The 23,247-nt window shown below is 42.3% G+C and overlaps 1 protein-coding gene across 7 annotated transcripts in view; it reads right to left on the minus strand.

Annotated features, from left to right (window-relative positions):
* PHF3 (PHD finger protein 3) overlaps positions 1-23,247 on the minus strand; it is a 90,892-nt gene that overhangs the window by 17,785 nt on the left and 49,860 nt on the right. For all 7 annotated transcript variants that reach the window (XM_050950515.1, XM_050950516.1, XM_050950520.1 and 4 more), the window contains 7 exons: positions 20,147-20,300; positions 19,902-20,058; positions 18,484-18,600; positions 10,012-10,143; positions 9,344-9,479; positions 8,275-8,470; positions 4,306-4,453 (listed from right to left, as the gene is read on the minus strand). In XM_050950515.1, coding sequence (XP_050806472.1) covers positions 4,306-4,453; positions 8,275-8,470; positions 9,344-9,479; positions 10,012-10,143; positions 18,484-18,600; positions 19,902-20,058; positions 20,147-20,300 — 1,040 coding nt within the window. The remainder of the gene's footprint in view (positions 1-4,305; positions 4,454-8,274; positions 8,471-9,343; positions 9,480-10,011; positions 10,144-18,483; positions 18,601-19,901; positions 20,059-20,146; positions 20,301-23,247) is intronic.

A 23,247-nucleotide genomic window follows, 5' to 3' on the forward strand; every position in this document is an offset into this window, starting at 1 on the left:
GCCATGAAATACGCCTCATGGTGACTCCCGAGGCCAGAGTCCTGGCTGCAGCGTCAGCTGCATCCAACAAGGCATGGAGGGAAGTTCTCGCCACCTTTTTCCCCTCCTCCAAGAGGGCTGCAAATTCCGGACGGGAGTCCTGGGGAACTAGCTCCGTAAACTTGTCCACTGCCGCCCAGGTGTTGTAGCTGTAGAGGCTAAGCAAGGCTTGCTGATTCGCCACCCGGAGTTGGAGGACCCCTGCAGAGTACACCTTACGGCCCAGTAAGTCCATACGCCTAGCCTCCTTCGATTTTGGCGCCGAAGCTTGCTGGCCATGGCGTTCCCTCTCGTTGACTGATTATACAACAAGGGAGCAGGATGGACGTACAAGTACTCACACCCCTTGGAGGGCACCATGTACTTGCGCTCAACTCCCCTGGCAGCGGGTTGAATGGAGGCTGGAGACTGCCAGATGGTATCAGCATTGGCCTGGATCATCCAGATAAATGGTAAGGCCACTCTTGTGGGGGTGTCAGCTGACAGAATATCCACCACTGGGTCCTCTATCTCCGGAACCTCCTCTGTCTGGAGATTCATATTGAGCGCCACATGTCTCAGGAGGTCCTGGTGAGCTCTCAGGTCAATTGGAGGAGGGCCCGTGGAGGATGTCCCTGCCACCACCTCATCAGGAGAGGACAAAGATGAAAGGCCAGGGACAAGTGAGTCCTGTGTGGCCTCGTGGACCTGGACGCCCTCTGGTTCCCTTGGTAACTCAGACTCTGGTGGGGGAGCTGGCACTTTCTCCATAGTGGGAGGAGGGGGGTGGCTGATGGTCGCCTCTGGCACCCAGTGCTCCAATGCGGCAGAGCGAGATGGGGCTGGAGGTACACCTTGGGCCTGGTGATATGCCCAAGGCGTCGAGAATGACCACTGATGGGGGCCTTGATCTTGGGCCTGGGTCTCCTGGAAGATCATAGTGGGCACATCGGGGTCCTGGTCCTGTGTATATGAACTGTCCACCTGGGACGACACGGATGGGTGGCAGGATGGCCAAGGAGGAGCTGAAAAACCCTCTCTGCTTGTTTTTGCTTTATGAGGCCTCGGGGATCGGTACCGGGAGCTATATCAGTACCGGGAACGAGATCGGGACCTACGACCGGAGCGGTGCCGGGAGGTCGACCGGGATCTCAAAGCTCGGTGTTTGGATCGGCTGCGAGAGTCACGGTGCCTGGAGCTGGATCAGTACCGAGAGTACCGGGCTGGCGAACGGGACGCTGATCTGTGCCACGAGTACGACCGGTACCGAAGAGGTGATCAGTGCCGGGACTGCAAGCGGCGTCGGGACTGGGATCGGTGACGGGACCGGGAACGCCGGCAGAATCGCGATCGCGAGCGGTGCCGTTCTGCGGTGCCAATAGAAGGTGGTCTTATCAGGGCAGGCTTGCCCACAGACTGTATGACCCGCACCGGTGGTGCCAGGGGTTGAGGTAGCGCAGTCTCAGTCATTGCGATGAGATCCCTAGCCGTGGAGAATGTCTCAGGCGTGGAAGGAATCGTGAGCTCAACCACTGCTCTTGGCAGGGAGCTTTCAGGGACCGGATTCGACGGCCCTTGCGGGACCGTAATCGATGGTGCCAAGGTAGTCGGTGCCGGGACAGGTGTTGGTGCCAGCCGGTCCGATCTACCCGGGTGCTTCGGCTGTGGTGCAGAGGGCACAGAAGCAGCGGGAGTCTTAGGCCTCTTCACTCTCAGGGAAAGAACGGTGCCAACGAGGCACCGGTGCCGGAGATGGTCGGTGCCGAAGGGTCTTAGCGGTGCCAGCGGGATCCGGTGCCAAAGAGGCGCTTCTGGCCGTAGATTGTCCAGCGCTCGATGCCGAGGGCGGAGGAGTAAGAGCTGCCTCCATCAGGAGCTGTTTGAGACAAAAGTCTCGCTCCTTTTTTGTCCTCAGCTTGAAGGCCTTGCAAACGCAGCACTTATCGGCGAGGTGAGATTCCTCGAGGCACTTAAGGCAGGAGTCGTGAGGATCTCCTGTTGGCATCGGCTTGTGACAGGCCGAGCACAATTTGAAACCCGGTGAATCGGGCATGGTGCGGGGAAGGGGCTAATACCCCTCTATATACACTAAGTAAAGAACTACTAAAAAATAACTGAGTATAGAAATTTCAACTATATAAACAAGAATAACGAGAAAAACTACGAGTAGCTAGGGAAGTGGAGGTCAGCTAAGCTGTGCTCCACTGTTCCAACGACCGACACGGGCGGTAAGAAGGAACTGAAGGGCCATTGGGTCGGCAGGGGTATATATCCAGCGCCATGGTGGTGCACTCCAAGGGGCACCCAGCCGACGAGCATGTACGCGGCACGCACACACCTAACTGGAATTGATATGAGCAAGCACTCGAAGACCTGTAGATTTTTTTTTGTTACGTAACTGCACTCAAAAACAAAACAATGTAGAACTTCAGAGCCTACAAGTCCACTCAGTATTTGTTCAGCCAATCGCTAAGACAAACAAGTTTGCTCACATATACAGGAGATAATGCTGCCCTCTTCTTATTTACAATGTCACCAGAAAAGTGAGAACAGGCATTTGCATGGCACTTTTGTAGCCAGCATTGCAAAGTATTTATGTGCCACATATGCTAAATATCCGTATGCCCCTTCATGCTTCGGCCACCATTCTGAAGGACATGCTTCCATGCTGATGACGCTCGTTAAAAAATAATGCATTAATTAAATTTGTGACTGAATTCCTTGGGGGAGAACTGTATGTCCTCTGCTGTTTTACCTGCATTCTGCCATATATTGCATATTATAAGCAGTCTCAGATGATGTCCCAGAATGTGGTGGTCATTCTAAGAACAATTTCACTGCAGATTTGACAAAGTGCAAAGAAAGTACCAATGTGAGATTTCTAAAGATAGCTACAGCACTTGACACAAGGTTTAAGAATCTGAAGTGCCTTTCAAAATATGAGAGGGACGAAATGTGGAGCATGCTTTCAAAAGTCTCAAAAGAGCAACACTCCGATGAGGAAACTACAGAATCTGAACCACCAAAACACAAAATCAACCATCTGCTGGTGGCATCTGACTCAGATAATGAAAATGAACATGAAAAAATAAATGAAATTGAGACACAGGAGTTAATATGCCATAAACTGTGTAAGGGTTTTATAACATATCTTCCTATAATGCTGAAGTGTATTGCATGCTTTGCATTGCACTAAGTAAATGTAATCATGCTAACAGAGAATCTAACTCTGATTAGAAAGCTGAAAAGGGTACTGTATCTGATTCAGCTTGCACAAATACAGAGCATTGTGATACCTTTGATCATATTTTTATTCCCAAAGATTACCATTATAAACATTTTATAACCCCATCATCATCTTCCCTGTCTCAGACTGTGAAGAGAATATAACAAATAATGAAAAATGACAAAATTTAATCTATAAAAATGTACAAAACATCAATTTATATTATTATAAGAATTCGGACCATAACTGCAGACAGACTTAGAACAAAGGATGCAGTTTGTGTTATACGAATTGTGATTGCCTGCATATTCAGCAGGAATCACAGTGGGCATTCTTCCTCCCTATATCAAGGTTTTTGCTTGCTTAAAGAAAAAGTTGTTTAATGTAAAACTGACCGAGCACTTCCTCACTGCTAACCGGAACATTAACACCACTGAGGCTGTTCTTTCAATGGCCAGTTTTGTCTTGCCTCTATCCTGCACTCTGTAGAGAGAGTGATGAACATTACGGAGAAGAAGAAAGAGCACCAATGCAAGGTAAGGATAGTTTAATCTTCCCAAGAGAAGCCCTGGAAGTGTTATTGCTCAGATTGGTATGGCAATCATTTTAATAGACAGTTCACATAAGTTTAAAATTTAAGGAAAAACAAATGTATGCTTAGCAAACGTGTCTTAACATGTCTAGTTGATTCCTCAATCCTCTGATTACTTGGGTTCACTTGCTTTGATTGGCTTTACGACTACTCCTGTATTTGGAAAGGTATTTCAAGAAACACCAAATAGGAGAGGAATGTCCTGAAACACTCCAAAAAAGCTTACATCTTAGTAAACCATGGGATCCTTTGAGGCAAGCTTAAATATACTTACCGTTAAATAAATACTTATCTAAGTCAACCTGCCAGTACAGTATTTAACATAATGATCAGACTTCACTTTTCAGCTCAGTACAACTATGATCCCTTTATCTGATCCCAAATAAGTGACAAAGCAAATGAATAAATAGTTTAAATTAAATTTTCATTCTTCATGGTAAATATAAATGTTTGAACAAACATATAGTACCTCAGTTAAATAGTCAAAGGAGCCAGAGACTGGGTAGGCCTTGATAACAAACTTTGCTACAGAGGGCATATTGATAAAACCTTTCCAGATGAAGTTCAGTCGAGCCAGGAACAGAGTTTCACTTTCAACAGTACCAGGTGTCTCTGATCTAAAGAAAACAGGGGTTAAAAAAATGATTAGACGGTTCCCTTTATAATTATACGTGATCAGGAAAATTAGGACAATACTTGAAATCTACCTCACTAAAAGTAGCTATATGAAAGTAAGATCTGTAGCACGCTTAGAATCGTAGAGCTAGAAGGGACCAAAAGGGTCATATTAAGTCTGTCGCGGGATATTGAATTTTCAGTTATTTTGCTGAGGAACTTGTGTAGTTGATCATAAGGGAAAGGGGTAGACAGCCAGATTTCTGAGCTTCCAGAGCGGTTTCTAAAAATTACATGAAGGGTTGTCAGGTAACATATAGTACCTTATTTTGCCAGTCTCTCTTCTAAGGCTACTCAATTTCTCCAGATTGAGAAGATATTTAACAGAGAGCTACAAGTGTACCTTCACAGGTTTTTTCAAATCTTGTCTGTCTGCCACTCCCCATCGTTATCACCACAACTCTCTTCTGTATCACACCATCTGTCCTTCCCCATCCCTTCTCTCCACTGACTCCATGTCCCCATCCTGGTATCCTCTCCCCTCTACAATTTTCATCAGCTCTACCTGATCCTCTCCTCCTCCATCCCAATCTCCACCCCAGCACACACAAAGATCCCACATCCGCAAACCCCTCTATCTTTGGTGACATTTACTCAACCCCCACCCTCTTTTTATTCCCAACGCCTCGACCTCCCACAACCAGCCCCACCCCTCTCAATTCACCATTCCTAACCTCACACACATCCCCTTCATTCTCCACTCTCCTTCTCTCACTTTCTCTGGGGCACCCGCTCCATCTTTAAAAACATCAGAGCCATCTATAATCAGAACCATCTATTAATATATTGCTCCCACTTCTGGCTCAAAGAGATCTGGATCCCTTCATCTGACTCTACTTTGCAGTTGCCCTCTCTCACAGAAGCCTCTCCTCTCACATTCTCCTCCCTGAATCTGACAGTGGTGGGGGCGTTCAGCCTCTCCTCTCCAAGTCCCGCCAATTCCAACCCCCTCCCCCTCCTGTCACTTCTCATGGCCTCATCTTTTGAAGAGCACTGACTCCTCTCCTCCTCCACGTTGCTGTCACCTACTAACGGCCCAAATCCTCCCCATCAGCCTTCCACTCTGATTTCAACTCCTGGCTTGCTCTCCTTCTCGCCACACAATTTTCTACACTGATCCTCAATGACTTCAAATTCCACATTTATAACCCATCAACCCCTTAGCTGCAAGTTTCCTTGCTCTCCTCCTCTAATCACTCCACTTGCCCCAATGACCAACCCATCTCCTGATCTCCCTCACCACTTCTCTCATCCCTTCTCTTCTCCTTAAATTGTCCCTCTCCTCTGGTTCCTTCCTCTCTTAAGACTAACCTGCTTTTGTCTCTACAATCTTAAAAAAAGCCCACTCTTGACCTCATTTGCCTCTCTAACTACTGCACCCTCTCCCTTCTATCTCTAAGCTCACTGAATGTTCTGTTTACAATCACTGTCTGGAGTTCTCCTCCAATTTAATTCCCAGATCCTCTATAATTTGGCTTCTACTCTCACCAAAGTCTATTAATGACCTCTTCGTATCTAAATCTCAGAACCAGGACTCCATCCTCATTCTCCTTGACCTGGTCAGTTGCTTTTGATGCAGCTGACCATATTCTTTTCCTTGAAAACTTGTCCTTTCTTGGCTTCCATGACTCTGGCCTCTCGTAATTCTCCTACTTACACATCACATTCACCAGTTTTGCTGACCAACTCCACCTCCATTAAATTATATAAATGCCCAACATGTACAGTAACAATTCACACCACATTCCTCATCACTGCACTAGAACACAAAATCTCAATTCCAACCTTAGCAACATCAACATACATGTCTTCTAAGCATCCCTGCACTGGTGAACTGTACAATGCATTATTTTCCGATGAGAAAATGTAAGGATGGAATTAATGTTTGTAATCACTGCAACCTATGCAATGTTATTATTTATTACAAGAGTATATCATGTTTTACAGAGATAGCCCACACCTAACAAAAAAATTACAATCTCATCTATGCACAAATTCATGAATTATAAACAGCCATATAAAGTTAAAGTATACTAATCAGAGACAATGCTAACGATGAAGAAATTTGTAAACAATAGAATCTCAAACCCCACAAACTAATCTCAATCAAACAAAATCCTGAGGGCCTGATTTTCAAAGGTACTGAGTATCCTCAAAACCCCTTAACATCAACTAAAGCTTCAGGTAATCGGCATTTCTGAAAATTAGGCCCTGAATGAATGCATTCAAAAATATTAACATATTTAGGCTTTATTTGATTAGGAGAAGTTTATATGAATCCTAGGGTCAATGGGAATCCCCAGATCCTCTAGATTAGGGACTTTGAACAAGAGAGTCCCCAGCTGATCATTACTGTCAGGGCAGACAGACAGATATGGTGGGGGGGTTCGGGGGGGGGAGAGAGGAGGAGGAGGAACCATCTCCAGGACAGCTAGAATCCCCATATTTAGCTTTATACATTAAAAGTAGAAACCATATTTAGTTTTATATATCAAAACCAATGCAATCTCTAACAAAAAGCTTTACCTTTACACTTTGCTATGTCATTTATAGCCATGTTCTGTATCCATCATCAGAAAATGTATGGTGGATCAATTTAATGAATAAAGAAAAAGAACATGGGAAATTGAAGTTTAGATTCTTTGAAGGTTGGAAGGGGAGATTTCATTGAAAATTCTCAAAGAAACAAACACCGCTTTTGGAAAACTGCATTTTTTCTATTACTTTGAAATATTTCAGTACTGCAACTGGTCTGTCAAAGTAATGCCACTTTACACTATAAGAGGCACAAAAAGCCAGTTACTTAAAGAAGCATTTAGACAGTTTGATCACTGTGATGAGGTGTACCAGACCCTCTGAGGCCACCTGCTGGAGGCCTCCTGGCCCTGCCACATCCCACCCCAGAAAAGGGCAGTGGACAGGGTCCTCCAAGCTGCCTAGAGTGGCTATGTGGGACACGGACAATCAGAAAGGGGCTGCAGGGAGCAGCCAATCAGGATCCAACAGGCTAGTATAAAGAGGAGCTGCAGGGCCAGAGTGAGTTCAGTTCCCTACTGAAGTTGGATGGGCATGAATGGTGTGTAGCTGGCTGAGGGAGCTACAAGACTTCGGACAAGACAGTGCTGGCAGAAGCCAGGGAAAGCGAGAAAGAGCTCTGGGCTGGTTGCTAGGACTCCATCAGGACAAAGCCCTGAAGTAATAGTGAAGAAGGTGCAGGGCTGCAGGGAAGTGGCCCGGGGAATTAGAGCAGTGGCGCAGCTTAAAGGGACATGGCAGACAGCTGCTATATACAGGGTCCCTGAGCTGGGGCCTAAAGTAGTGTGCAGGACAGGATCCCCTCCACCCCCATTAGCCACTGGGGGAAGTGGCCTGGATTTTGAGGCACCTCAGAAGGGGAACTGAACTCTTTAGTGGCCCAGCAAAAGACCCGAGGCCTGAACCACCCAGATAGGGTGAGGACATTGCCTCCCAGGGGAAGCCCGGAAGTACGGCTCAATACTAGAGCTGAGATCACTGACTACAGGACTAATTAAAGACCTGAGCCCAAGGAGGGCCACAGGGAGAGAAAATGAAGGCGCACACGTACACACACTTGACTAGGGAGTGCTCGCGAGAGGTGAGTGTGCCCCCTAGTCACACAGCATTCTCTATTTATAATTAATCATATCTCATGTTTTTACTTATACTACTTACATTAATCTTAGCTTGACAGAACAATCATAAGGGTTTTTTTATACGGATATCACAAGAAGTTTATTGTTACCTTGGGACAGATGAGAATGCTGGCTTTGACAATTCTTGTTTATCATCTTCTAATAATTCTGAGGCTAAAATATTTGACGTTGCAGAAAGTGCATCTGCTATGTTTTCTGCTTCATTGTCTGACTGTTTACGTGCAACTCCTACAGACACTTTCACATTTTTTGCAGAAAGGTCATCAGTAGGTGGTGCCATTCGACCTTGAGAAAGGGAATTAAAAAAATTATTTTCTACTAATAAAGAATTGGTCTTCGTCTGAAAATAGGGAAAAGATACCAAACACTATCAAAGCTGGAAGAGCTAAAGAAAAGCTAGAGCAGCAACGAGACAGGCACAGTTCCTATGGGAGCTCCTTCATTGACTATGCCGGACTATCAACTTCCATACTGTCTGTAGGCCTTGCTGGACAATGACTAACTGAAGTCCGGAGGTGAACCAGTGCAGGACTTGACAGAATACCAGCTAACCGAGTAAGCGCATTCCTGACCTGCATGGATGGTACAGGAGCACACAGATTCCTCATAAAATAAGGAGGGAATGACAGGATAATAGATGAGGATGTTTCGTTCAAACTACAGAGTACAAATTCAAGGATGGTCACTAGTAACATACGGAAAGTAAAACATAACCAGTTTGTATCAATGTATAAAAGGAGAAGTCACAGGAGGAGGAACAGCTTTGCACCAGTTTAGCAGACAACACTATATTGACTGTAACATTACCCTGTCATGGGCACGTATGTGTTAAGTGTCCCTGTGACCTGCTGGACAGGGTGCTAATATTGTGCTTTGCTGACAATAAACCTAGTCAAGCCTTCATCACCAACACCAGTGCTCCATGAACAGCATAAGAGCAGCACAGACAGAAAGCAGAATTAATAGCTCTGTCTCTTTAAAGTTTACTAGAAAAGTAAGATGATGCTCCTTCCTTATCGGCAAATTGGGAGGATAATGAGGTTTATCCCTTCTCCCCCCGCCTTTTTTTTTTTTCTTTAACTTTTAAGATATATGTTTGGAAAGCATTACCTATGTGGTAAGTGTTGTTAATTTTAATACATTTTTACTATAAATTACCTATGCAGATTTTACAGTTAAGATCAAAGAGATGATTTTTGTGTTGACTTGTTGTATCTGGAAATGAAGATTCATCTACTTCTTTTTCTTTTTCAATCTCTTCTGTCTTCTCCACTAGCTTTATCATAGTAGGTTCCTGTGAAAGGTCAAGCAATCAATTTCAGTTAATAGAAGACAGTAACATTTATGCTCTATCAGAAATTCTTAATTGTAATGTTATTTCAATTATTTCAGAGTCAAACACTTGGGAACTTTCAACACTTTCATCTTCTCAAGTGATAGACTTTTGCTTTGATTACAGTTTATTATTATTTTAAAAAACACCATGCATCACAAGCATTTCAAAAGATTTAAGAAAAGTTAGGATATCAAATGTCATGATTTCTCCACAGCAATAAATTAAGGTACGATTTAAAACCTGACTATTGCCAGAGAATCACAAGATAAAGAACACAACAAAAAGCCCTTAAAATTTAGGACTTAAAAAACCACTACTAAAACCCTCTGTATAAAGAACAAAATTAAATTCAGTTATTTTAATATCCTTTTAAAACAAAATTATATATAAACCATCTGTATTATTTATGCACGATAATTCTACTGCTTTTTTTTTTTAACAAACAAAATCAACCTTCTCTTAGAATTAAAATAAAGTACCACTTATTCACCTGAATTTCCATAGCTACTTCTTGTTCTTTTATTGGAGCATCACTCTCAATTTCTATTTCTCCTTTGTGAGTAATTTTTGTTATTGGTCGCCTTTCGACTTCCCTCTGTTCTTTCTCAATCATTTCAATTGTCTATAAAACAGTAATATTACATATATTTACACTACATTAGACATGATATGGCATTAGAAATGAATGCTTGGAATCTGAAATACTGAAAAAGTACAAAACATTCAAGTTCACAGGTAATTTTAACGAAGGCAAGTAGTTTTATGAGATACATACCCACTATAGTGTGTCAAATCTTCACCTGCCATGCCAATGACTGCTTATCATATATCCATGTATCAAAATAAATTACAAGCAAGTCCCTCTCCACACATTTTAGGACATGCTACTTTAACTTTTCAATAGCTAAAGAAAATTTTGCTAGCCCTTTCCCCACAGAAGATGTGTGTGTTTATCTATATAAATACACCTTAGAGGACAAACTACGAGATGTAGCATCTTTCCGTTGTTTCTTTTTTAATCACATAGTCCCAATCTGGTTAACAGATTTCATGTGTTATCTACAAAACCAGTATCTATCTGCCAAACAATTCTGTTAAGGATCACTTCATGAATTTTGCAACAGGTTCCATCACAGAGTCAAAACGCAGACAATTATGTTATGAAACACATTCCATATGATAGACAACCACTGTTTCTCTACCAGGAACATATTTCAAGAATAGGATAACTTGCCTTGCCCCTCTACTGAGTCAAAGAATTCAATAAGCTCTATTTTTAAAGAGAATGAATCATTATATTTGCTCTAAGATAATTCTGTTGCCCAGTACATGAGACAGAATATTTAACAATTATAATGGCAAGACTGAAAAGCTTTACACATGAGGGCTTTACAACTAAGGTGTTTCCAGTTGCATCTGTACAGTAACTAGCACAAGGGGGCTGGGGCTTCTAGAAGCTGCCACAATAAATAATAAAAATTTTCATTTTCTCACTATATCTACTTATTTCCTCACAAACTCTTATAGAGGCAGCATCACTCCTACTTAAAAAAACACATCAGCTTGTTTGCACAGGTAATTTGCTACTATAACAAAAAAGCCCCTAGTTTCTCTGGTGTATGGCAGAACACGCTAGGTCTAAATTCTCCAGGACGGCCTCTGGCGTAGCAGATCAGAAATTCTGTGGCAGCCTCATAAAATTAAATCAGTGCAATATCCACGGTTATTGGAAAGGCACAGGAAGAAGTATATTGATTCTTTGGGGCAGGGAACTTGTTTTTGTTTGTATAATGCCTTACACAATTGGCAACATGACAGACTCCAAAGCACTACTGCAGTACAACCAACAAAAACTTAAATATTTAACCTTGAAATTTAAATCATCATCGAGTTTCAGAGTAAGCATCCCATTGTGCAGAACAAGGGTTGCTCACACTTCTCCAAGGCTTCATTGTGACTGCAAACTCAGCCAAACAGCATTTAGTTGGCTTACACCAATTCTGAGCTGGAACATTTTCTTCACAAGCTTAGATTCTGGTGCACAACTCTGCAGCAAAAGGTGGGCTTGCAGTCACAATCAAACACAGGAACCAGAGTCTGATTTCAGTTTACTGCGAAGAAGAGATATTTTAAAAATTGAGATGTCAGGTGATCAAGGTTTGATTATATCTGAAACAGCTACTAGCCTAAGGGTACAAAATACAAGTTAATTTACACTGTTTAACTTATGTACCTGTCAAGCTTACTACAGGTACACTCAGGTGGCATACATCAGTTACAAAAATCCTGTGCTCACAAAACTGCCTCTTCAACACGTTTGCCCTCTGTATTAAGATTAAATTCTCAGCATTCTCCACAGACTATTCATGATAAAACCACTGCTGCCTGTGGACCCTGTCCTGAAAAAGTCTGACTATAGGCATCCTGACCAACCAGCCAATCAGGAGGAGTCACTAGAATTATAAGTGCCTAAAATGCAAGCAACAGTACAAATTATCCATATAGTGATTCAACTCATGAGGGCCAAGTTTATCTGGATTCACACACATGCAAAACTGTCTTACAACTTTACAACAAACACTATGGGGAGCTACTGCTTCAGCTAGTGTGAAATAATGTAGCAGTATTGAAGTCAGCAGTCTAAGCCCTGGTTTACACTACATGGTTACGTCGAATTTAGTCCCGTTAGGTCAACCAACTCCGCTCTGTTGACTTAAAGGGCTCAAAATCGACTTCTGTACTACTCCCCAGCGAGGGGAGTAGCACTAAAATCAACCTTGCTGGGTTGAATTTGGGGTAGTGCAGACGCAAATTGACGGTACCGGCCTCCGGGAGCTATCCCAGACAGCTCCATTGTGACCGCTCTGGACTGCACTTTGACCTCAGATGCACTATCCAGGAAAAGCCCCAAGGAACTTTTGAATTTCATTTCCTCTTTGGCCAGCATGGCAAACTCATCAGCACAGGTGACCAGGCAGTCCCCCAGAATCATAGAGCATAGAATGTTTCTACGCTCCTCCTATCATCTCCGTCCCTGAGATTATCACAGATTAGAAGGTGAAAAAAAAACACATGTGATGACACGTTTTCCGACCTCATGCAGTCCTCCTGCACTGATAGGGCATAGATTAATGAATGGAAGCATTCAGTGACAGAGGCCCGGAAAGAATTAAGTGAGCATGAATAGCAGAGGCAGGATGCAATGTTGAGGCTAATGGGGGAGCAAACAGACATGACGAAGCATCTGTTGGAGCTACAGGAAAGCCAACAAAAGCACAGCCTCCCCACAGCATCCACTGTATAACCGCCTATCCTCCTCCCCATGTTCAATAGCCTCCTCACCCAGACGCCCAAGAACGCAGGCACCCAGCCACTCCACTCCAGAGGATGGCCAAAGCAACAGAAGGCTGTCATTCAAACAGCTTGATTTTTAGGGTGGCTACAATAAGCAATGTGGCCTTTTCCTTACCTCCTCCCCCACCCCACCCAGGCTACCTTGTCCCTTATCTAACTTTTTTTTTTTAATTAATAAAGAAAGAATGCATGGTTTCAAAACAATAGTTACTTTATTTCAAAAGAGGGAGGGTGGTTGGCTTACAGGGAATTAAAATCAACAAAGGAGGCGGGTTTGCATCAAGGAGAAACACACACAACTGTCACACTGAAGCCTGGCCAGTCACGAAACTGGTTTTCAAAGCCTCTCTGATGCGCTGCATGCCTTGCTGTGCTCTTCTAATCGCCCTGCTGTCTGGCTGCTCAAAAATCGGACACCAGGCAATTTGCCTCAACCTCCCACCCCGCCATAAATGTCTCCCCCTTACTCTCTCAGATATTATGGAGCACATAGCAAGCAGCAATAACAATGGGAATGTTGGTTGCTCTGAGGTCTGACCTAGTCAGCAAACAGCACCAATGAGCTTTTAAAAGTCCAAAGGCACATTCTACCACCATTCTGCACTTGCTCAGCCTATAGTTGAACTGCTCTTTACTACTGTCCAGGCTTCATGAGCCATGGGAGCAAGAGGTAGGTGTGACCGCGCACTGCTGCGCCTGGGAGAGCAGCCTGAGGCAGAAGCCTCCAGCTCACATGATATTCCAGGCAGGACTGAATCTCCATGAGACAAAACGTAAAGAAGAGAATGACCTGTAGTCTCTGGCTCCCACTTGGTGCTCTAGGAGGAAGATAGCCATGTCTGTCCAGGCGCCCCTGATCAACCTCACTGAGGTCTGCCAGGAGCACCCAGGAGACGTACGACAGCTATCAGTCCTACTGCACCATCTGCCGCGAAGGCAAGGAGCTGCTGCTGTGTAGCAATGTGGTACTGCGTCGCGAGAAGCACCCAGGAGACGTACGGTGACGGTGAGCTGAGCGAGTTCCGTGATTGCTGTGGTATGGAGACTGCACGGGTAACCCAGGAAAACAGGTGCGAAACGATTGTCTGCCATTGCTTTCACAAAGAGAGGGAGAGAGGGGAGGCCTGACGACAGGTACCCAAAACCACCTGCGACAATGTTTTTGTCCCATCAGGCATTGGAAGCTTAATCCAGAATTCCAATGGGCAGCGGAGACCGTGGGAAGTGTGGGATAGCTACCCACAGTACACTGCTCTGTAAGTCGACGCTAGCCACAGTAATGAGGACGCACTCTGCTGACTTAATGCACTTAGTGTGGACATACGCAATCGACTGTATAAAATCAGTTTCTAAAAACCAACTTCTATAAAATAGACCTAATTTTGTAGTGTAGACATACCCTAAGTTACTCCAACTGCTTCAGATTTGTCAGGAACTGTAGGCAAGGCTAAGATTTTGTCATGCATATCTTTAGTAAAAGTCAGGGGCAAGTCACGGGCAAAAAAGAAATTAATGGACGTCGTGACCTGTTCCTGAATTTTACTAAAAATATCCTGGAAAAAATGGGGACCTGCAGATCCCTACACTGTTTGAAGGGGGGCAACTGTGCAGGGGCTCAGAGCCCCCTGCAGCAGCTGGAGGCTGCAACGTAAACCTGCTGCCTGCAGCTCCAGGGGTCCCTGTCCCTGCTGTCCATGGGGGCTGGGTGTTGCAGGGTACCCCCCATCACCTACGGCTCTGGGGGCCTGCTGCGGCAGGGAGCTTGGGGGTGTCACTACTGTCCACGACCTTGGGGGTGCCACCACCTCTGCCTGGGAGTTCCCTTGCCGCCCAGGAGCTCCACAACTGCTATGACTAAATCGTAGTCTTAGCTGTAGGATATAAAGGGTTAAATTAAATTAAAAAAAATACATAGTTCTGTACGTTATAAGAACTTAAGAACATAAGAACGGTCATTTTGGGTCAGACTAATCGTCCATCTAGCCCAGTATCCTGTCTTCTGACAGTGGCCAATGCCAGATACTTGAGAAAGAATGAACAGAATGGGTAATTGTCAAGTGATCTGTCTCCTGCTGCCCATTCTCAGCTTCTGGCAAACAGAGGCTAGGGACACTGTTCCCGTCCATCCTGGCTAATAGCGATTGATGGACTTAGCGCTATTAGCCAGGATGGACTACCCCTTGGCTAGTTCTTTTTTTGAACATTGTTATAGTCTTGGCCTTCACAACATCCTCTGGCAAAGAGTTCCACAGGTTGACTGTGCATGGTATGAAGAAATACTTCCTTTTGTTTTAAACCTGCTGCCTATTGGTTTCATTTTGTGACCCCTATTTCTTGTGTTATGAGGAATAAATAACAACACTTTCTTATTTACTTTCTCCAGATCAGTCATGATTTTGTAGGCCTTTATCAGATCCCCCCTCAGTCATCTCGTTTCCAAGCTGAAAAGCCAAAGTCTTATTAAACTCTTCTCATAAGGAAGCTGTTCCATAACCTTAATCATTTTTGCTGCCCTTTTGTGAACCTTTTCCAATTCCAATATATCTTTTTTGAGATGGGGTGAACACATCTGCATGCAGTATTCAAGATATGGGCACATCATGGATTTATATAAGGACAAGATGATATTTTCTGTCTTCTTATCTATCCCTTTCTTAATGATTCCCAAAATTCTGTTTTTTGTTGGGGTTTTTTTTTTTGTTTTGGGTTTTTTTTTTGTTTTTATTTTGACAGCCACTGCACATTGAATGGATATTTTCAGAGAACTATCCACAATGAGTCCAAGATCTCTTTGAGTGATAACAGTTAATTTAGACCTAATCATTTTATAGTTCAAGTTTGTTACAACTCATTGGGAGGCCTTGGGGAAAAAATCACTTATTTGGAAAAAATGGACCAGAAAGATAACTGATAAGATAGAAGTAGATGCCCCAATTATTAAAGATAGTTAATAAGAAAAGATTGTGCATGTTCAATCAATACTAACTGCAAATTGGCCAAAATCTGATTTTACTGAAGTCAGCAATAGAACATGACATCATTTGTTTGTTAAAGGACATACAAAGATGAACTCTTAGAAGGTTCATTGCTAATACCTGCCTGATTAAGTTGGAGCTGATCAATATGGGTCTAAGCACTCCTGGGTTTAGTCTGTTGGTTAGTAGGGAGGGGCATCTCTCCCCACCACAGCCCTGAGCGCCTGCGTGGCATTTAATAGGTGTCTTCCCAATAAAAGAGGACCATCTGTAATCTCGTTCCCCCTTTCAACCTATGGCCAGAGTAACGTCGCTGCAGGAGACTTAAATGTGGATGTCTATTTTGAGATCCCCAATGCTTTTCAAACTAAACTATTAAACTCCCTATAGTTTGAAGAAATTATTTCACTGTAGATCATTCTCTTAAAACTGCCAAGTCAGATTTTTAGCCTCTATTTACTTTTTTGTTGGTGCAGGGGACTGCTCTAATGTGTTAGATATCAATATAAGACGTCTAAGCTAGGGCTGTCAGATATGAAAAGCATCTCCCCTCTGAGGAAGTCTGTATAAGTGTTGGCATGACCCCAGAATCTTGCTACTAAATGAGGGTGAGGAGGAAGGCATCAATCTTAAGACAGAGCAAAAGGAGAGCAGTAGAAGCATCTGTACCAGGAAGGGGAAAATATCCGATTCCTGGTTTGGATCCAGGAGCTACCCCCTTACTTCACTGACACTACAGTTCAGTGAACCCTGCTCACCAACTCATGTTCCCTTTCAAAGCAGCAACTGTCTGCATCTCTCACTAGGTGGGACTTCTTGGACCACCAATCAGTAACATCAAATAGTTGGTTCATCTACTTTAAACCTCTGTCACCACAAAATGACTGAAATGATCTCATAATCCACCTCTTCACTCTTCTTTTCATATCACAGAATCATAGAATATAAGGGTTGGAAGGGACCTAAGGAGGTCATCTAGTCCAACCCCTGCTCAAAGCAGGACCAATCACCAACTACATCATCCCAGACAGGGCTTTGTCAAGCCTGACCTTAAAAACCTTTAAGGATGAAGATTCCACCACCTCCCTAGGTAACCCATTCCAGTGCTTCACCACCCTCCTAATGAAAAAGTTTTTCCTAATATCCAACCTAAACCTCTCTACGGTGACCAGATGTCCCAATTTTATAGGGACAGTCCCAATTTTTGGGTCTTTTGCTTATATAGGCTCCTATTACCACCCACTCCCATCCCGATTTTTCACACTTTTTATCTGGTCACCCTAAATCTCCCCCACTGCAATTTGAGACCATTACTCCTTGCTCTGTCATCAGGTACCACTGAGAACAGTCTAGATCCATCCTCTTTGGAACCCCCTTTCAGGTAGTTGAAAGCAGCTATCAAATCCCCCCTCATCCTTCTCTTCTGCAGACTAAACAATTCCAATTCCCTCAGCATCTCCTCATAAGTCATTTGCTCGTCCCCTAATCATTTTTGTTGCCCTCCAATGGACTCTTTCCAATTTTTCCACATCCTTCTTATAGTGTGGGGCCCAAAACTGGACACACTACTCCAGATGAGGCCTCACCAATGGCAAATAGAGGGGAACGATCACGTCCCTCGATCTAATGGCAATGCCCCTACTTATACAGCCCAAAATGCCATTAGCCTTCTTGGCAACAAGGGCACACTGTCGACTCATATCCAGCTTCTTGTCCATTGTAAACATCCCCCTTAGGTCCTTTTTTGCAGAACTGCTGGCTAGCCATTCGGTCCCTAGTCTGTAGCAGTCCATAGGATTCATCCGTCCTAAGTGCAGGACTCTGTACTTGTCCTGGTTGAACCTCATCAGATTTATTTTGGCCCAATCCTCTAATTTGTCTAAATCCCTCTGTATCTATCCCTACCCTCCAGCGTATCTACCACGCTTCCCAGTTTAGTGTCATCTGTAAACTTGCTGAGAGTGCAGTCCACGCCATCCTCCAGATCGTTAATGAAGAACTGGCCCCAGGACCAACCCTTGGGGCACTCCGCTTGATATTGGATGCCAACTAGATATCGAGTCATTGATCACTACCCGTTGAGCCCGACAATCTAGCCATCTTTCTATCCACCTTATAGTCCATTCATCCAGCCCATACTTCTTTAACTTGCCGGCAAGTATACTGTGGGAGACCATATCAAAAGCTTTATATACCTTTGAATGTAACAGTTACAGGGGGGTCACATCTTACACGGGGGTTAGGTTCTGAAGTCAGCACGTAAGGCAAAAATCGCATATAGTCAAATGCTCATTGAGTGGAATGGCAGGTGGAATCGTCTGCACTACAGGTACAGTATTATTGCTATTTTTCTCCATTTTTTTTGTTTTGCCAAGTGAGTATAGTTAAAGTCGTGTAAGTTAAATGTGCTTATGATGCAACTCCACTGTACTGCATTCACCTCTCTGGGCTTAGCAGATGGGAGTACAGTCTCTACCCTTCCTTCCTCTCCTTAGCCAAGTCAAGTGCTATCCAACTGGATTTTTTTCAATTACTATTCCGAATTTCTGAAAGTGTACAGGTAACTTGAAAACCAAATAAAACTGAAATATTATTACACATCTCACTCTACAGCTGTAGCTGACAAATCTTACGTGTCTATTTTCTCTTTGTCTCCAAGCAGCTAGCTCTTTAGAAGCCAGCTCTTCTGGGCTCATTCTTATGAGATGATCAGGGGTAACCTCTCCTTTCAGTACTCTCTTAAATAATATCTGGAAGAAGGACAAACATTAATTAGTGATGTAAAAAAAAAAGTTGATTTCTAACAACAAATCAATGAGCAGCAAATTAAAACTAGAGTAGCAGAATAACCTTTGGTAATATATTCTATACTTAATGCCAGCACTATACATTCTTATCTATAACCCATTATTCCTGGGAATACAAGTTACTTTACAGCAATTTCATACCTTAAGAGTTATTATTGTGGAAAGCATTAATGGGTTTTGTGGAGGGAAACAATTCTGTAAGCCATTAATTGTTTTCCCCACAGCAAAGCCGGAAATTGGTTAAACTGTTTTTCTTTAAACATTTTGTACTTACAGTTACGGAAACACATAAGTTGATGTTTAAAGGGAAAATTAGCTTAGACCCAATGCAGCAGTGATTTCATGAAAGATATTTTTCAGATCTTTAAAAATTCCATACAGTACTCAGCAGAAATAGGGTCGGAAAAGAACTATAGGAGCTAGTCTGCACACAGTTTTTATACCAATTTAAATCACTTTAATTAAATGGGTGCAATCTACTTGGGTAGCTGCGTAAAGCAGAGAAGAAAAACTAGTTGTTTGTACTCCAGAAGTAGGATCTGTAGAACTTTGTTTATTACTCACTGAACAGTGAGCTCAAGGTTGCATCTTGTCACGAGCATTGGACTTATATAGGGATCTATATATCAAGACAGGGACACGTAGTTATCGAGGAGATACAAGAATGGTGAAACAGAAAATGGTGAAGAACAGAGGAACGCATAGAGTTCTATGAACCAGGACAATTTTCTTGTTAAAAATCCTGATCTTGAAGACAAGAAGAATGATGGTCGGTAATGGGTGGGTGGGAGGGAAGGGAGGTGATGCAGCCTAATGGAATGTCTTCACAGGAAAATGTTATTATAGTAGTGGTGTGGATTAGGGGATTGATAATTCTGAAATGAATGGAATAAAGGTGAAATGGAAGAATAGGCTGCTGGACAGAACTGAAAGTGGACATGCGTAAAATGGGATTATGTGCAAAGCAGTGGCTGAAAGACAGACAGTGAAAGGAGAGAAACAGGTTACAAGGGTTGGACAATGGAAGGAGTATAGCAGCATGCGCAGTCATGGGGAAATGTGGACACTGGAGACTCAAAGGTCTTTACTGAACTGGGAAAAGAGGAAACAAAATGGAGAAAGATGGAAGGAGATGACTTCTGTAGAATAAGTGAAAGGAAAAGAAAGTGGCGACCAGGATGTGAAACAGTTAATCAGCTAAAGGATTTCTTTCTTTGAAAGAAGTATAGATGAAGAAGACATACATTATTTTTGGGATCCTTTAGATTGAACATCAAACTTCTGTATTTGTTCTTATATTTAGAATCTGTGTCCCGAAAAAAAGAAAACAGTTCTTTTTCAATCCTTGTGGCAACTTTTGCTGCTCTTTCCTCAGGAATCTTCAAACTGGAGTCTGCAAGTCTGGGAAAAAAAAAAAAAAGAGTATAGATTTTTAAAAATAAATAACTATATATGAAAACAGACAATTCATCCGGTAATGTACCTATACCTTTTCATCAGAATTTCTTTAAGAGATTGTCTGACACTTTGTCTTATCTGATCAGCAGAAGGTTTAGAAGCTGGCACAGCTGGTGGAGGTATATTACCAGTTGATCCCCCTTTCTCAGTTTTCTTTTTCTTGAATTCTTGTTTCTCGTGAACACCTAAATCAAAATATGCTAAAAATTAAAATCTTAAAGACAATTTTACAGTAACTTGAATGGTTCCCGCTCCCTTCCCCAAGGGCCTGAACAGATTAAAACTACAACCAAAAAAAATTACATAAAGGTGACCTAAAAAGAGTGGACAATAGATTTGTGGGCCATATTTTAAATTGTACGGATAAAACTTCAAAGATTTCTTTACAAAAAAAAAATATTGAGGGATAAGAGGTGTTTCTGCTTGTTTTTAAAATACAGGAAATTCAGATCTTATCTATCTTAGAACATTAGGGATAACCAGCAAATTAATGGAAAGATCTTTATTCAGTCAGTCTTAAAACTCTGGGGGAAGCTGTTGGCTTCTATTAACACCAACATCCAACAAATGTCTGGAGAAAGAGAGTCTTTGTTAAGGTTTTTAAACATCTCACCCCTTCAAAGACTTAATGACATCAGTAAACAAGAGCAGAAAAATAGTTAGTTCCCTGTTGTGCTTTGGGTATTTGTTATATCAACTACTGCAGGTCTGTTCTAATAACGCAATTTCTGTATTGTTACTATTGAAATGCCTATCACTATTTCAGATAGATGCTCCAAAAAGAACTGATGTTATTACGTATATTAATTTACAGCAGAGAATCCACATCAGAAGACTTTGCCTTATGTCCAAAGAAGACTAGTATGCAATGAGAAACAATATTTATTTTAAAGTATCAACTTTACTATCTAGAAAAATGAATTGTGTTATATTTTATATAGAATAAACATGTTCACTCCTTTCATATATATACACTTTATAAAGTGTACTGAAGAAAAATGTCCTTAAAAATTAATTATTGTAAGAAACCATGTAAATCATCAGAATCCCAAGAAAATTTTCTAAGGCCTTGGCTACACTGGCACTTCACAGCGCTGCAACTTTCGCGCTCAGGGGTGTGAAAAAACAGCCCCCTGAGCGCTGCAAGATACAGCGCTGTAAAGTCTCAATGTAATCAGTGCCGCAGCGCTGCAAGCTACACCTGTAGAGGATGTGGAGTACGTGCAGCGCTGGGAGAGCTCTTTCCCAGCGCTGGCGCTCCGACCACACTCACACTTCGCAGCGCTGCCGCGGCAGCGCTTTGAAATTTCAAGTGTAGCCATACCCTAAGACTTCCAGAACAACAGCTCTGAGTTACTGTCACTTTTGATAAACAACAATATTCCTGGGCTTCTGCAGCCCATCGGTTTACGGATTTTTTCTTCTACATGTAACCAACCAAAAAGAAAATAGGCCAGCTTTTATTAGTTTGACTTTTTAATTCAGATGTTCATGAATCTCTCTAAAAATGCACATTTATTTGTTCAGTGAAGTAAACTGAAAATTAACATAGTGGAAAGCACTTCTCTCTGCATAAAATTTCATTTTAATCTAAAGTAAACTTTCCCACTGAAATTGGCATTTCTGAGCTCATTAACCCTAAATTTCTTTCAGCTGTTAAACCTGTGTGACAGAGGCATGGAAGATTATAAACACGCTCTTACACTAAACGTCTTTAAACCTACTGTCACAAATTATGTCATTTTTCAATTAAACTGCCACCTCCAGCATGGTGGAAAAAATAATTTCAGTTGCAATCCTTTTAATTATACAACTTGTAGGTTATTTCTGTTTCTAAGCATATGAAATTTCAAACAGCAGCAGTGAATTAAATTGGCACTCTTTTCCCTGTAGGAATTTATGAGGAGAAAAAGAATAAAACTATTTATTTTCGGTTTTATTTTTCAGATAAGGAATCAACAATTCAGAATTGAAGCACTAGTTGCATGTGTTTTTGTAATAGTTACAATACTTGTCTTTTTAGCGACACTTTCATATGATTTCAAAACATTTTACTTACATTAATTAATGAGTCACATTCATAAGAGATTTAGTATGTTCTTTTTAGGTCATTTATGGAGACAACCCCCCCATCTAACCATTAGGAGTACTCTGTGGTTGTGTCCTCAGCTCCCCCGAATACCTACCTGACTCCGGGAAAATCACAAACTCCCTCCCTTCTCCCCAAAACTGACACATCCATGACACAGTAGCAACTTGCCTGCCAAAGTTCAAGTTCCTGCTCCAAAGCATGAAGGCACTAAAGCTTCTCAGCAAAACAGTCAGAAGATTTAACACACACACACACACTTTTTTTTAATCTCTAATCTCCTTTATCGAAATATGACCAGGCTTTGGAGCGGAGCTGGAGTGTGGAGAAGCTCCAGAGCAGTGGAGTTGTAGCTTTTTGCCTGGAGCTGGAGCTGGAGCTGGAGCGGAGCTCCAAAGCCCTGAATATGACTGAACTATTTTTGCTGAAACTTAAAAATAATTCAAACTGAGGCAGGAACCATGGAAAATTTCTGCATGAAGTTTAGGAGAAATATGGAGCTGAAAACCAGGTCCTATAATGGAAAGTGTCAAGCAATCTTAAGAACAAACAATGCTATGAGCTCCTATAATCTATAAGAAAAAATAAAACCTTAATTAATAGCCAGTTAAAGATTAAGGATTCATTTAATAAAAGTATTTAGGCATTGTTGTGCTCAGCACTGCACAAACAACCGATTTAGGAGCCTAAGTCTCATTTTTCAAAAGGGCTCTTAAGTGCCTAAATCACTGACAATGGGATTTAAGCTTCTAAGTGCCTAAATCCCTCCTGAAAATGAGGCTTAGGCATTGCAATGCTAAGCACGGCAACACCAAAATATCTTTTAAAAATCTGGGCCTAACTGCCAACCTAAAAAGTTCTATGTTTAACCATTTATGTGCTAAAGGACCTCACCAATAACTCCGATGTTAGAGGAATACAGCATAGGAATATAATTTAACAACTTTTTAATATGTTTTTCTTTTCTTTACTTTAAAATCCTCTTGCTACTTCCTGATTCACTGGAAGTATTCCAGAATGTATCAGTGATATAACACCTACCA

Source organism: Gopherus flavomarginatus, chromosome 4 (genome assembly GCF_025201925.1).
Source record: "Gopherus flavomarginatus isolate rGopFla2 chromosome 4, rGopFla2.mat.asm, whole genome shotgun sequence".
NCBI lineage: Eukaryota > Metazoa > Chordata > Testudines > Testudinidae > Gopherus > Gopherus flavomarginatus.